This window comes from Rhincodon typus, chromosome 30 (assembly GCF_021869965.1).
Source record: "Rhincodon typus isolate 14 chromosome 30, sRhiTyp1.1, whole genome shotgun sequence".
NCBI classification, from domain to species: Eukaryota; Metazoa; Chordata; class Chondrichthyes; order Orectolobiformes; family Rhincodontidae; genus Rhincodon; species Rhincodon typus.
In genome coordinates this window covers 9,099,381-9,115,191 of record NC_063361.1, presented here as the reverse complement: position 1 = coordinate 9,115,191, position 15,811 = coordinate 9,099,381, and the positions used below count along the sequence as shown (strand labels likewise).

The 15,811-nt window shown below is 41.6% G+C and overlaps 1 protein-coding gene across 1 annotated transcript in view; it reads right to left on the bottom strand.

Moving 5' to 3' along the window:
- Nucleotides 1-7,924: 7,924 nt before the first annotated feature.
- The window catches only part of LOC109915964 (supervillin-like), a 156,739-nt gene continuing 148,852 nt past the window's right edge, over nt 7,925-15,811 (bottom strand). Inside the window, exon 32 of the mRNA XM_048614388.1 lies at nt 7,925-11,317. Within this exon, the coding sequence (XP_048470345.1) occupies nt 11,231-11,317 (87 nt within the window). The 3' untranslated portion in view covers nt 7,925-11,230. The remainder of the gene's footprint in view (nt 11,318-15,811) is intronic.

The following is a 15,811-nucleotide window of genomic DNA, read 5'->3' as shown; positions in this document are numbered from 1 at the left end:
TCCAGCTCCACACCTTGTTATCTCAGATTGTCTATTCGTGTGAGCAAACCCATCTTATAGTTGATTGGTGCGCAAAATGTTGACAGACCTATTGGTGTTTGTCGACTCTTGTTCTCATTTATGTGTCATTGTGAGTCTTCTGCCTCCTTCCTGATCCAGCATCGGTCCTTCCCAGTAGTTCCTCTTATTTACCGAATGAACTCTTACAGAGATGGAATCATCTTTGGGTCCATATCTAGAGCATTTGTTTCATAAATAGACCAGAAGTGTTCATACACTGCTCCCAAAAGGATCACTGGCAAATCCACACTGCTCTGTTTCCAGTTCCAAAATATTGACATCCCTTTGGAATCTTTAATCTTTTGTTTCAACCACAGCTGGCAACAATAATGTTACCATGCTATAGTGTGGCATTGTCTGAACCGGACTATGTGCAGATCCTAAGCCCTGGTAAGGTTGCTACTGAAGCTCCTGTGGCCTACCCCTATATGCACTGACTGCTCTCATTTGTTGGTTTTGCTTATTATCATGGACCATTTGGACAGGTACATAGATGGGATAGGTCTGGAGGAATGCAGACAAATGGGACTAGATTGATTGTGAAAACTGCGTAGCATGGACAAGTTGCGCTGAAAGACCTATTTCGAAGTTGTAAACCTCCATCACTCAGTGGCTTTATAAAGAGGTCTTCTTTGCATGGTTGCCTCATTGATGGATAAGTAATAAAGCAGAACACCAGGACTTTTTAAGAAATAGTCTTCCTCGGGATGTTGGCACCACTGGCAAGGCTGGCAACGCACCTTATGAACTGCTGCAGTCCATATGGTGAAGCTGCTTCCAAAATGATATTTAATCGGGATTTCCAGGGCACACAAAGTTTAAAGAATGAGAACATTTGGCCGAGTGAAGATGGTGTGTGATGTGCAGTTAGTGGTGTTCTCAAGCACTTCTTGCCCTTATCCTTCTAGGTCATAGCTTCTCAAAGTGGGAGTCAGGACCCCAAGTGGGGCCCTGAGCTGAAATTTTGGGCTCCCAGGTTCTAAGATTGCAATGGTCACTATGGAGCTCCGACCAGGTTATAACAATTGTACTCCCACTCTAAGAGGCCTTTGCTCTCACAGACCCCTACCTCACTCTGGCAGGATCGTGAAAATTTGCAAGCCTCAATAAGGCATCACAGTGGGAAAGAGATGTTCAGGAAGCACTGCTCTAGGTTACAGAAGTGTAAATTGTAGCAACTGTATACTAGTGTGAAATGAGTAGATGTTTATATCAGCAGATAGGATGCTGAATATCAGGGGTAGTGCTGAGTGCTCATGTTAGCAACCTGAATCATGGAACTCCCACAGGATGGAAGCAGCCATTCAGCCAATCAGGTCCACACCAACCTTCTGAAGTGCAGAGGGTTTAGCTCATAAATATTCATAGTATGTAAATAGTGACAAGTACGAACCCACCACATGGTTGCTCAGAGCTGGACACACTGACTTTAACTTTCCATCTCAACCTACCGTTGGGAGATTGAAAATTCACAGCTCACCTACATTCAGTCATCGCACACAATGTTACCTGCTCTTGAGTACTCAATAAAATCCCTCTTATAATATGTACATGTCAAGTTTAAATAGTGGGGAAACACATTGTCATTAGTCAATACTGATCTATTTTTTGTATCCTTTTTGACAAGACTTTAAATCTCTTTCATTATAGTGAGGTTTGTTTAATGTCCAATGTTTGCAACAAATGTAGTCAATGTTCAGTACTTTACATTCTGTACAGCATAGACTTTTTACATTGCACTATAAATCCCTAGATATAAATCTAACAGCTCTGATCATAGACCAAAGCACTGTAAACGATATCCAACCTTTTTAAGGTTTGAAACATTGTTCTAAGTTTCTCTCGGATTTTTATTGAATCTGTTTATTACAATGTAAATGAAATTCATATTAATCATGACTGGCATTGCTAACACTGACCTGTGTACCACTAAGCAGAAGGCAGCACTTTCAAAGAGGTCACTCTCTAGCTCACTGCTTTCAAATACGCAACTACTCTTGTAACATCACTTTACAAGGATTTGACTACAACTATTAGGAAAGGTGGAACAGACTGAGCATCAAGAAGGCTCAGGGGTAACCAGGTTGAGACCTATCAGATTTTAAGAGTTTGCTGGGTTAAGTGTAGAGGGAGTGGGGCAGAGTTTTCACTTCTGGATGCAATTGACAATCTGCTACAAATTGAACTCAAAATTGCGCTGCATTTGAGAAGTGATATTGTGATTCAAGTTTTACCTTCAAATATTTGCATTAATAGAATTTAAAATGGGCCCTGAACTAGTCTAATCAGGCAATGTTTGAGAACGTAATTTCTGGCATTATTCCTTCATGTTAATTCAAAATTTGTTTCTTGGGGCAATTTTATGAATTTAGTTGAAAATTGAGATTTATTATAAAAATAATCACCATCTTTAAGTAATCCAATTTCAAATAATGAGACATGGCCGTAAGCACTGCACGGAAACTTTTAATGGCTACATTTCGCTATAATAGTCAGCTTCTTAGTAAAAATAGTTTTTAGAATTTAAAGTTTTTACAACATGCCTTTTAATGCCCTAATACTGAAATTAAAACTTAATACTAAGGTCCTCTTTGAACGTTTACAAAAGAGACAAAAAACAGAGACTCAATATGCTGATTAATTACCCGTTGCAAATTTTATGGGTGGAGATGTCTTCCAGTGAGATGTTTTCTTGAACCAATATAAAATATCAACGAAGCTTGATTTGTACTGAGATTAATTTGTATTTGAAATTCTGTGATTTTTTTTCTGGCAATACAGTCAATTTTGGCCAGTTATATTGGAACTACATACAGAGCCTAGTGGAATCTTTTTGCTTCCTCTTGTGGGTAGCCCAAAACTAAGGCTATTAATGTAAGATATCTTCAAGAAGGAATTTAAGAATAGATTCTTTGGTTAGAACGTGAAACTTGCGACCACATTAAGCAGTTGAGGCAGACAGTACAGATACATTTGAGGGAATGCTGGAGGAGCACTCAAGAGAAAAGTTATGTTAGTAAACTTTGACGAAGTAAGTTAGAAGGAGCCTCATGGATGAGGTGGGCCATGTGATCTGTTTCACTGTATGGTTATTTCTGAGCTATATTTTACACACCCCTGCCTACCCAACCATTGGGTGTGTTTTTGGTAAAATGTGTTGGATGCCCAGTTCTCCAACATCTCACCCAACCCTGACCTGTTTCCCATAATATGGGAGGCCTGGAATAAGGTGTCTATTGTGTTGCTCACCCTTAAGCCTATTGAGGTACTTAACTGACCAATGAATTGACAATTGAGGGCCTCCCAAAGGAACCACAGCAGTGAAGGCTGAACAATGGCAGGTGGACTAGAATTCAAACACTGTTGTAACAAAGCTTCTTAGAAAATACAGGAAAGAACTGATATCAGTGTGGACTGGCTTTCCTTCCGAACGTGCACCAACATAAAATCCAGCCTATGCAACCTACCATACATTCACACTGCTTCTCCGTCAGAAAACAAAATTGAGTACAGATTCTTTTTAACAGGACTGAGTAAACCAGGGACAGCTTGTTCACACTAGTTAAGGTTCCTTTCAGCCTCTCACTTTCACTATTTCCAAAACCAAAGACTCCAGTACTCAATCTACTCTGGCTTTTTTTTCCAGAAATTTAAACCTGTTAAATTGTGTAGAATTGTCAATTTAAAAGTGAAAGGCTGTGTGAAAATGGTAATGTAGTGCATTGACTATTATTGCAGTGGGGCTTGCAGTTCACACAATCATCCCCAATGTACCAATTCCTAAAGATTAGTTTAGTTTAAGCTCACTATTGATGACTTGTAGTAGTATTTCACATTCTCACTGCTGGATGCTGTGCAATTACTTTGTATGATAGAATAAATAATTACGTGGTAAATACAGACTAGAAAATTGGTAAATGTTCAGTTTCTGAAGGAATAATTTTCATTGATTCCTCTCTTTCTAAACAATACAAAACATCTTACAATCAGGAAATGATAATTAGATATGGAAATAATATCACAGCCTGATCTCATTTTCAAAATTCCTGACAAGAGGCAAAGTTGGCAAATACTGGGCCAACTCACACTTTATATTCTGTCTTGGGCAATGAGATTTATTACATTGTGTGGTCTTACAGCCCCTTCTTTAACAATTCATGAAGTACTTATGAGACAGGTTTAACCTTTGATTTATTCTATATTTAAAGCACTTGTGGCAAGGTTAGAAATGTGAATATTCTTGTAAATATTGTTTGATGTTGTTGCCAACCAAATATTTGTCAAGTCTCATTGCATGCATACACATTGAATTTAAACATTTCATGATGACCAATAATAAAGACATTAAGATGTGGAAGTCCCATAATTTAAAAGAGCCCAATACTGCGGTTGTTCGGACTTAAGTTTTCAATGCATGGAAAACGGGAAGGAGTCCAAGATTCAAATTTTTGAACTTTAGTGCTATAATGTATGTTCACATAGCTTGAAGTCATTGTGAATTTCCACCTGTACTCATGGTATATATAACATGGAACACTGTTCTTATTTTGTACTTTAATGTTTAAAATTGCTATGTATTACTGATTGTGCCTCATAACAGGTTAATAAAATAAGTTGTAGGACCTGATCCTGCGTGAGTCGTTTTTCTGTGGAATATTTATTCTGTACCCAAATCTGACTGGTAAAATGGAGTTGCATAGCAAGAAATCAAATGGCTAATTCTCTAAAAACAAATAATACACAACTTAACATTTGGTAGTACAGAACTTGAGTATTGCTGAAATAATACATGTATTGCTGAATGTGTTTGTATTAATTCATCAGGAACTGCTGGTGTACAGGGAAAAACAACACTTACTATATATGAAAGGAGATTTCTGATTGGTTGGTAAGTGGACTATGATTGCTAGAGATGTTGCCGTGGATGCACCAGTCAATGATAACTGCCAGTTAACTGCCAAGATTTGATTACATATTAAATCAGGCAAGTTGACTTTGATTGATCAAGGCAATGTCCGGAGTGTTGAACCAGAGAATGGCTGCCACCTGTTTTGAGTTGAAGCAAGTGTAGTGCGTGCATATGAATTGTCTGTTTGCAAAGAAAGAACCCTGAGTGTTAATATATGTAGTTTATTCATGAATCTAGGTTGTTGAGGGCCTTGCACATGAAACGGATCTTTCCAGCAAGGGAACACTGGCTTGGGATTGTCTGCTGCCCTTCTCTTTCTAGGTGATCAAGGTCTCAAGTTTACTGTTCAAGGAGACTTGGTGAGTTGCTGTAGTGCTTTCTGTGCACAGTACACACTACTACCAGTGTGCTGGTGGAAGCATTCATCAAGCGGGCTGCTTTGCCCTGGATGGTGTCAAGTTTCTTGAACGCTGTTGGATCTGCACTTATACATGCAAGTAGACAGTTTCCTATCATACTCCTGACTTGTGCCTTGTAGATGGTGGGACGTCACTGGTGAGATAGAAAGTCATTTATTTGCTGAGAATTCTTGGCCTTATTGCTTCTCCAGTCTAACATCTCATCATTAGTAAATCCTCAGGATGTTGACAGTGAGAGATTCAGCAATGGTAGTACCATGGAATTACATGAGGAGCTGGTTAGATTCTCTCTGCTTGGAAATGGTCATTGCCTTGCTTCAGTGTTACTTGCTGGTTATCAGTCAAAGCTGGAATATTGTCCAGGTCATGCTGCATTTATAAAAGGACTGCTTTAGTATCTAAGGAGTTGTGATTGGTACTGAACATTGCGCAATGATCAGCAAACATCTACAACACTGGCCTTATGATGGAGGGAAGGTCATTGATGAAGAAGCTGATGATGGCAGAGCCAAAGGTATCACTCAATAGTTGGCCTTCAACAACTACAGTCATATTCCTTTGCAACTTGAGCCAACTGCAAGTTTTGCCCCAATTCCCACTGACTTGTTTCACCAGGGTTCCAGATTCACATGTGAGATAACAAGGTGTAGAGCTGGATGAACACAGCAGGCCAAGCAGCATCAGAGGAGCAGGAAGGCAAGACGTTTCGGGCGTGGACTCTTCTTCAGAAATGCCGAAGAGATTATGAGAGAGTTGCAGTGGGAGAGAGATCCACTGAGGATTTTCCAGAGGGAGGAGGGTAACTTCTTCAGGGTAGGCATCCTTAGAAGAGACTTTGCAGTGGGGTTAAAATCATTTCAGAGATAGTAGGAACTGCAGATGCTGGAGAATCTGAGAAGGGTCCAGGCTCAAAACGTCAGCCTTCCTGCTCCTCTGATGCTGCTTGGCCTGCTGTGTTCATCCAGCTCTACACCTTGTTATCTCACATTCTCCAGCATCTGCAGTTCCTACTATCTCTGAAACAGATTCACACGTGGTTGGATGCTGTCTTAGCGTCATGGGAAATCATTCATCTCAGTCCCTGAGTTAGCAGCTTTTTTGCCCATGTTTGAAATAAGGCTGAAGTGAGGTCAGGAGCTGACTGTAGAGTTTTACAGCATGGAAACTGGCCCTTCAGTCCAATGTGCCTTTGCCAGTCATCAAAATCTACCTATTCAATGCATTTTTTAGCACGACATTGTACGCTGTCGTATTTTACGTATTCACCTAAATGCATCTTAATTGGTGTGAGGAAACCCAAATAACAGGCTGTGGGATGTGTATATGTCATTTAGTAACGTTGTCAACAACGCCTGTCTGAGGTGACTGACAGACTTTGACTGAGGGAGGGCTGACGGGAAAGTAATCAATCAATTGAAATTGTCCTGTTTTCTGTGGATAAAACATACATGAGCAATGTACCACATTGCTGGATAGATGCCGGTACTGGAGCTATATTGGAACAGCCAAGCTAGGGGCGTCACTAATCCTGAAGCACAAGTTTTTAGTTCTATAGTTGAAATGTTGTCAGGACCCATTGTCTTCAGAGTGGCTAGTGCCTTCAGTCTTTTTATTGATATCATCTGGAACAAATCAAATTGGCTAAAGATTAACATCTATGATGGTGAGAACCTCAGGAGAAAGCCAAGGTGGATCATCCACTTTTCACTCACTCCTGACTGAAGATGTGAATAGACTCAGATCATTCATAATGATGTGCTGGGCTCCACCATCATTGAAGGTTGGAGATTTGTGGAGTTAGTTTTTTAATTGTCCATCACCATTCATGACTAGAAATGGAAGGACTGCAGAGCTTTGATGTAACCCATTTGTTTGTAATTGCTCAGCTCTCTCTGTTGCATGCTTTTTTTCTCCCACTGTTTGTCAGACATTGTAATCTGTGCTATAACATCACCAGGTCAACTCCTTAGATTTAGACATGCCTGATGCTGCTTCTGGCATGGCTTCCTGTATTCTTTAATGATCTGGGTGTGGATTCAGGGTGTTTGTGGGGAGTGAAATCCCCTGTCCAACACTGGGGTCCACTTAACTCTCTCAGAGCTGGTGAATAATTTTTGGTATGTTGTTTTCTAGGTGGACATGAGAGACAAATGGTGCAGACCTACAAACTGTACAATAAATTGCTCTAGGGGAAGTTGGCTGAAGAACAAGTATTTTCCAGGACACTGGCTGAAATGACTTGTTCTCTTTTGATTGGTAACAGAGGAACCTGTAACAGCAGTATTCTCTGAGCTGAAGCACAGCACTATCAAATCCTTTGACCATCACCTCGGCTTTCTACTGGGGAAATGAGCCCATGGTCCTCTGACCAGGGAATGCTGGCTGCGGTTTATCAACATGTTTTTTTTTTCCCTGTTAGGCTTGGATCTAAGTCTCACACATGCCCCAGCAATGTCTACAGAATCTGAACCATTCTCTGAAGCTGGAACCAGTCCAAGAGAAACAGTGCAAAAGACATAGCAATCAGGCAGATTGATTCACTCACCATCTTCACAAAATATCTCTGTTCACTTTTAATACAACTGCATTTTACGAATTGCACTGTTGTCTGATACAGCGTCAACAGCAAAACTTCCCAGCGATCCTGAAATGCAGCCTTAAAACTGTACATAAAAAATATAATTTCAGGATCCGAACACTACCGCAAATTATTTCTTTGTGTTAATCAATGTTGCTTTTCTTTCTTTTGACCTGCTGTTGGCGATCGTGCATGCAACAAGCACACTCAGATCTCAAGCAAAAACAATGAATTCCATGCGGATTTACAGAGAAATTACAATACCTTCAGAGCCTGCTGGAATAATGTCAATTTTATAAAAACATATAAACTGTAAAAGCTGCTACGTATGATGCACAGGAGTGAGACAATGAATGGTGCTTTTTTACCCCGAGTTGCATGCCTGGACATATTATTATTGTGAGACTACACACAATATTCCTGATCAGCACGGAGCTCAAGCTTGCTCCTTAATCTTCACCACATTCCTAAGGCAGTTGGGTCGACAGTACTGACAGATGTGTCATACATCAGCAAAGTGGAACACTTTAAACTTGTTGATTTTGTCAACCATTACAATTGAGGCACCTGCATGAAGAAGAGTAAGCGCTGGGATTGAGGTAGCAAAGGGGCAGTTACTGACTCCAGCAAGACTCAGTGCTGGCAGAGGACAGAGGAGGAACAGCAGAGAAAACAGCAACGAAAAGAAAGAAAAGATACATAAAGTTGCAGCTTCCTGCAAAAATCGACTTGAAATTGAGTGGCACAGTCCTTTGGAAACACTGCAGCCAAAAGAGGGGGCAGGATTTAATGCCACCCTCGCTGGGAGCAAGTTTAAAGGTGGGGGAACATCTGATGGGTAGGGTGGGTGCAAGGTGGTGGAGGCCTTTAAGTGGACAATTCATGGCAACCTCACGGCTGCTGATATGCAACCATTAGGCAGGGAGTCACCAAGTGCATAGGTTAACTTACAACACATCCGAGTTGGAGTTTCCTCATTTGAAGGTCTGATCAAGGGATGTGGTAGGGGGAGCTGAGGGGTGGGAGTGAACTGAGGGATGAAAGAGGGCTGAGGGTGGGAGGGAAGTGATCTGCTGAAAGCCAACACCCTGCCCTTTCTTTCCAATAAACAGTCCCGACCGTGCGTCATCCCAGCCTGCCACCAATCATCTGCGGCCCGAATCCCTTCACGATTCCAGGATTCTACCTGGCTGCATTACCTGCAGTGGCCATCCGGCTTGGTAGCGCTGCAGGCATTGGTGAGCTCTCAGCCGGTGGGATTTCTGTCACTGGGTCCAAATCCCTACAAAGGCTCCCACACTGGCTACCTGAGGGCAGTTTATTTCTGCAAACCTTCCCCAACGGAAGCAAAGTCAGATCACTACTGGTTGAGAGACTCCAAGTAGCCAAGATTAAATTCTGCTCTCAGAGTGAGACATCAGAAGCTGTTTTTTAATACTGCTAAGGCAGAACAATAGATCCATTACTTTAATGTACGTGGGAAGTTTCAAGATTTGCAGGAGATCCACTTTTATCAAATATTTTTTCTTCCTGGTGAGTGGTGTGAAACCCTTCAAGGAGCAGATTACTAACATGTTCAACAAGGTTTGACTATCTGTTCTCATTCAAACAGTATTCGTTATCAAATAAAATAAGCTACCGTGTGCATTTGAACCTTTAACACCATTCTTAGCAATTAGCTTTCTCCGGGATATTTAGTGAAGATGTTAATCTGGTGATTCAAGCTCGGTCAGCACCTCTGTTCAAAACAAGAGACGGGTATTAACAGCTATGTTCAACATGCACACAGTAACACCACTGTCAGTGGTGACCAGCCCTGTTTGTTGGTTTCCTTAACACTGTTGAATATCAGGGAGTATCCTGGCAGTTCCAGTGGTGGTAGCCCTGCCAATATCAGTCAGTCCTCAGTGGGTGTGGGTCATAACTGGGATCGGTCAACAATTCAAAACGCAATTTAAGGCTGGACAGATTCCTCGTTAAAGCAACAGTACTCGTAATACAAACTCTCCGCATTTAAAACATAGAATAAAAGGAACTAAAAACACTGACATAACCTTTACATCACAATATGAGGCACGTAGCCTTAAATTCCACAAGTAACCTCTGTACAAATGCATCATGAGCAGGTGAGATTCAGTAAGGTCAGGGCGGTGTGGGATGCTGATGCAGTGGGGCCAGGCATAGTACAAAGAACACAAGAAATTGAGAGAAGGACTTTAGCTCATGGTTCTGCAGTGCGTGCACAGCCAACTCAATTACAGACGCCACCCCACACCCGTTTCCATCCTACCTCCCAAATCCCCGCATCCAATCAAAAAGATCTACTGAAAAATACCCTCAAGCCCGTTTTGCTGCTGTTGCCATTTCTAAAGGCAGTCTCTCCAAAATTAACTTTTTTTTGCCAATCTACATTCACTATTCAGGGGGTTACAGCATTTTCTTAACCATTATTTTATAGCTTTCTCCCTTGACATCTCTGTTCACTGTCCATGCTAATTAGTCAACTCATCCTGGATTGATCCATCGGTCTAGAGGCCTGTGCTGCGTTTCCTCTCAGTTCTCTATATTTCTATATTCCTCTCAGTGTTCCATCAATGGGATTAAACTCAACCTCCTGCGACTTCATGAGTTTCAAATGCCCAGGCAGTAAAGAGGAGCCTCAGGAAGCATCAGGCAATGCGAAAGAGTTAACTCTCAGAGGAAAAGCACACAATTGCAAAGCATTACTAGTGCAAGGACTCCTGTTGAGGTTGTCAACTGTAGTTTGACAATTTTTCGGGCTCCTTTATTCGACTCCCCCTCCCCTAGTCAGGGAGCCTTTCCTCCAACTCCAATATGTTTTTAACGAATAAGGGTTCAAATCAAATGGTAAATAAAAACTACATAGTTGTTTATAATGTCTCAATTAGTCTTCACCTAGGATCTCAAGGGAGCATGTGAAGATTCAAATTTAATTCCTAGAGAATTGGCCAGTCCTACTCTAGAAAAAGAGATAGGAGTTAGCATCGGCTGGGATCGGAACTGTCATGGGGGCCCACAAGAAGACCCCCAGTCACAACTAACCCATAAGGAGCTCCCCATCAACACCTACTCCGTGCATTCATACAGAGTTTATACACAATGGAAGACATTGTAATTTACAGAGATGAAACAATTACTTGAGGAACCTCACTCTCCAAGCTCCACCTAAACAATGTGGTGAGCCGGGGTGTTGGAATTGTAAACATTCCTGGGCAGGTTTTGGCTGAAAATGTTACTGTTTCCTCAGAACAGGCCTCTCGCTTTCTTCCAATTCACCTGCTTCCAGCCGGGAAGTCGGTTAAATTCCTCTCTTGACATTTGCACGGCTTTCTGCAAAGGAAAATAAGACAACAAAGGATTTCAGATCGAAAGATTCATAATCAAAGCAAGATAACGTTTTTTTTAAAATCAGGCTCATATAAATGTTACATCTCTCAAGATGTGTCTCAAAATACTTTATGTATGAGTTAATTTAAGGGCAGTAACTGTTAACGTGAAAATGCTTTGGAAATTTTGTAAACAGAAGGAACCTACACACCAGGATAATGAGCTTCACACTCGTGAAATTGCCTTTATCACATTATATGGAATCCCTACAATGTGGAAGCAGGCCATTCGGCCTATTGAGTCCACACTGACCTTCCGAAGAGCAACAGACCCAGACCCATCCCCCTTATCCCTGTATCCACCATAGCCAACCCTGGACACTGCAGGGCAACTTAGTACGGCCAATCCACCTAACCTGCACATCTGTGGACTGCGGGAGGAAACAAGAGCATCCAGAGGAAGCCCACGCAGATACAGGGAGAACATGCAAACTCCACACCATCACCCAAGTGTGGAACCAAACCTGTGCCCCTGGTGCTACAAGACAGCTGTGTTAACCACTGAGCCACCATGCCACTCATGCTTAAAGTGGGGTAGATTGAATGAAGAACTTCAAGCCTGTGCCATCACTGAACAAAGTAGAGATTTCAGCAGAAGTAAATCATATATTAGTTTAGCACCTTTACATGCCCTTCTGAAATGCGTAGCCCAGTGGCACAAATTGCAATGAGATTAATGACTGGATAGTCTGTTTCTGGGCTTCTTTGAGATTAGTCAAGATTCCAAAAACTCATTCTAGCTCTTTTTCAAATAGTGATCTGTGAATGCAGCTTGCAAATGTACAGCAGGCAAACTATCAGGCAGAATAGCAACATAGCACATAGAGTCCTTAAAGGTGAGTTCTTTTAAAGGCAAGATACACATACAACAATCCCCTCCTTTCAAAAAGGAAGGTGAACTATTTATATAACAAGTGAGCCCATGAGTCGCTGTAATGTAGAGTTGTACTCAGGTGACATGGCGATGACATTTTCTTGAGGCATCTTTGACTGCCCACAGTCATCTGCAATGTTGTCTGAGTTGTCAAGTTTTGTTTTTCGCCAACTGCAGTTGCTTTTCTAAGGCTTGCTTATCCTAAAGCATTCCAGCAAGATTTTGTTCTAGAATAGTTGCCGATTAGATTCGCTCCACAAGCTATGGTCAAGTGGTTTAAATTGTCTTTTCATTTTATACTCTTACTCCTCAGGAACTTCCAGCTAATTTTGAAGTCTCTGAATTTACACACTAGATTCTTCTAATTCTATCAAAACTTCAGCCTTCTGTTTTTTCCAGTGTATTCTTTCCTTCATAACTTGCTGTGATAATAATTCAGCCTTTCCAATATTTTCTTTCCATTTTAGTTTTTTTTAAGCTTTGATCTCTTCCACTTGCTGATTTAGTGATTGTTTGGTGTTCTCTATATCCTGCTTGAGTCTTTCATTATATCATCATTGTTGGCTTGTTTTTCAGAAAGGGCTGCCTTGTGAGCGCTTTGCACCTCCTTGCTGTGAGCACTGCGCATCTCCCTCTGCATTAGCAAGTCTGTCATTTTCTCCAGTACAACTTTGTATTCAATCTGACATTTCTGCTCACCCTGATCTGTTTCATGTGGGAGTTGCCCCAGTCCTTCCTAAACCACCTATCTTTTCACTTGTTGATGATACAAATCTTGTAGTTTATTGCTTCTTAGCTTTTGCTGTTTTAGCTCTTCATTTACCTTTGTCAGCCAAACAGAAGTATCCCCTAAGACTCACTAATGTCAGAGATGGCAGTCTCAAGTTTGCATTTTTTCCTGAGCTACTGGCTCAGCCTTTTCCTCTCGAGGCTTTATTTTTCTCTCCACAGCAGGGAGCTGAGATTTTAACTCCATCAATACAAGAGACTGAAATGTTACTTTTTTCTTTCATATTCAGCTCTGCCAGTGTTTCTTGCTGTAGTTTCTGTTGTGTCTCTGATGTTTGACTGATTCCATGGATTGTGACAAGTGCAAGGTCACAGCATGCTGGTGTGCCTTTGATTGCTGGTCCAGTAGTGTCTACGATGTAGAATATCTGTGATACACAGGCAGATTGCAGTTCAGCACTGCAGACTCAGCACATGGAACTGATGAATTGTTGTCTGCCGAAAGTTTTACATTCCTAGGTTTTGTCATGGCTTTCCAAGTCTGTGGCTATATGCTTTTTAGAATTTGCAGGCGTGGTGTATTGGCACTTTGCTCATGTTGTTAATCTTAGCCAAAATCAAATAGTCACTTGTTTTGTGATTCAAACGATCACTAAATAGTCACGAGTAGGGCAGGTAATTTGAATTTTCATAAACACTTCAGTTGGTGTAATAACATAGATGTTTTCCAAAAGATTGAAAGTGTGGTAAATGTGTTCACTCCTCTATCGCGTTTCACACATTGTCAGTTTCTGGATAGTATTCCTTGGTGTCTTCATGCAAATGGCAAGATACCAGATGGCCATTATACCAGTGGGTGGTACAGTGGCACAGTGGTTAGCACTGTTGCCTCACAGTGCCAGGGACCTGGGTTTGATTCCACCCTTAGGCAACTGTCTGTGTGGAGTTTGCATGTTCTCCCCGTGTCTACGTGGGTTTCCTCCCACAGTCCAAAGATTTGCAGGCTAGGTGGATGTGCATGTTAAATTGCTTCTAGTGTTCAGGGATGTGTAAATTAGGTGGGTTATAGGGGAATGGGTGTGGGTGGGTGCTCTGAGGATTGGTGTGGACTTGTTGGGCCAAAGGGCCTGTTGCCACACTGTAGGGATTCTACTCTATGAATGATTATTGTTGTTTGAAGGTACCCCTGTGCATGGTCTGGTTGGGCTGGTGAACTTTTGTAGCTGCATCAGTCTTTGCACTTCCTCTGTCAATGGCCTTTTCTGTTGCATGCCTTGCAAAATTGATTAAAAGCTGGGCATTTCTTTGGTTAAGTGCAGAAGGTCGTGTCTTGCTACGTTTAGATGTTCTGGTGATCATGTCGATCATCAAGCGTACACTCAGGCCCTCTAACATTTATCCACCTGTGAGGATTACTTTGCACTTATGTCCATTCTTCAGTAACACTGTAAGTCTTGGGGTTGACTAGCAAATCCTTCTGGAAGGTTTACATGGGAATGGATACAATCACCAGGTCAACAATTCTGTTCGATAGTTCCTCATCTGAAACATCACATAATGAGCTATTTTCTCTGCGTCTGCTCACAAAGTGTTCTATAATTTCACTAGGCTTTTTGTCCAAATGCGGGTGCAGCAAACTATTAGGAAGGCCAATGGCATGTTAGCCTTTAATGCAAGAGGATTTGAGTACTTGCTTCGATTTTATAGAAGCTTGGTTAGATTGCACCGAGAATACTGTGTGCAGATATGGTCTAGTTACCTCACGTCTGTACTTTTACAGGTTCAAAGAATGAGGCGTGATCTCATTGAAACCTATAAAATAGTTAAAGGGACATATAGGGTTGATGTAGGTAAGATGCTTCCCCTCCCGGGAGTCTAGAAGCAGGGGGGTTCAATTTAAAAATCAGACTGATGCCATTAAGGACCGAGATGAGGAAGAAAAACTATTCTGGATATATAATTGCGAATCTCTGGAACTCTCTACCGCAAGGGCTGTGGAACTCTGCCCTTGAGTATATTTGAAATAAAGATTGATAGATTTCTGATCACCAACAGTATAAAGGGTTATTGGGATAGTTTAGCTAAAAAGCATTGAAGTATTTGATCAGCCATGATCGTATTAAATCACAGAGCAAGTGTGATGGGCTGATTGGCCTATAAAAAACATAATCTTTGTCAGTGAATTAAGGATTTAATTTGGTTCTGACTTAAGAACATAAGAACATAAGAATTAGGAGCAGGAGTAGGCTATCCGGCCCCTCGAGCCTGCCCCGCCATTTAATAAGATCATGGCTGATCTTTTTGAGACTCAGCTCCATTTACCCGCCCACTCACCATAACCCTTAATTCCTTTACTGTTCAAAAACTTATCTAGCCTTGCCTTAAAAACATTCAGCGAGGTAGCTTCAACCGCTTCACTGGGCAGGGAATTCCACAGATTCACAACCCTTTGGGTGAAGAAGTTCCTCCTGATCTCAGTCCTACATCTGTTTCCCTTTATTTCGAGGCGATGCCCCCTAGTCCTAGTTTCACCTGCTAGTGGAAACAACCTCCCTGCCTCCACCTTATCCATTCCCTTCATAATCTTATATGTTTCTATAAGATCTCCCCTCATTCTTCTGAATTCCAATGAGTGTAATCCCAGTCTACTCAGTCTCTCCTCATAATCCGGCCCTCTCAACTCTGGAATCAACCGAGTGAATCTCCTCTGCACCCCCTCCAGTGCTAGTATATCTCTTCTCAAATAAGGAGACCAAAACTGCACACAGTACTCCAGGTGTGGCCTCACCAGGACCCTATACAGCTGCAGCATAGCCTCCCTGTTTTTAAACTCCA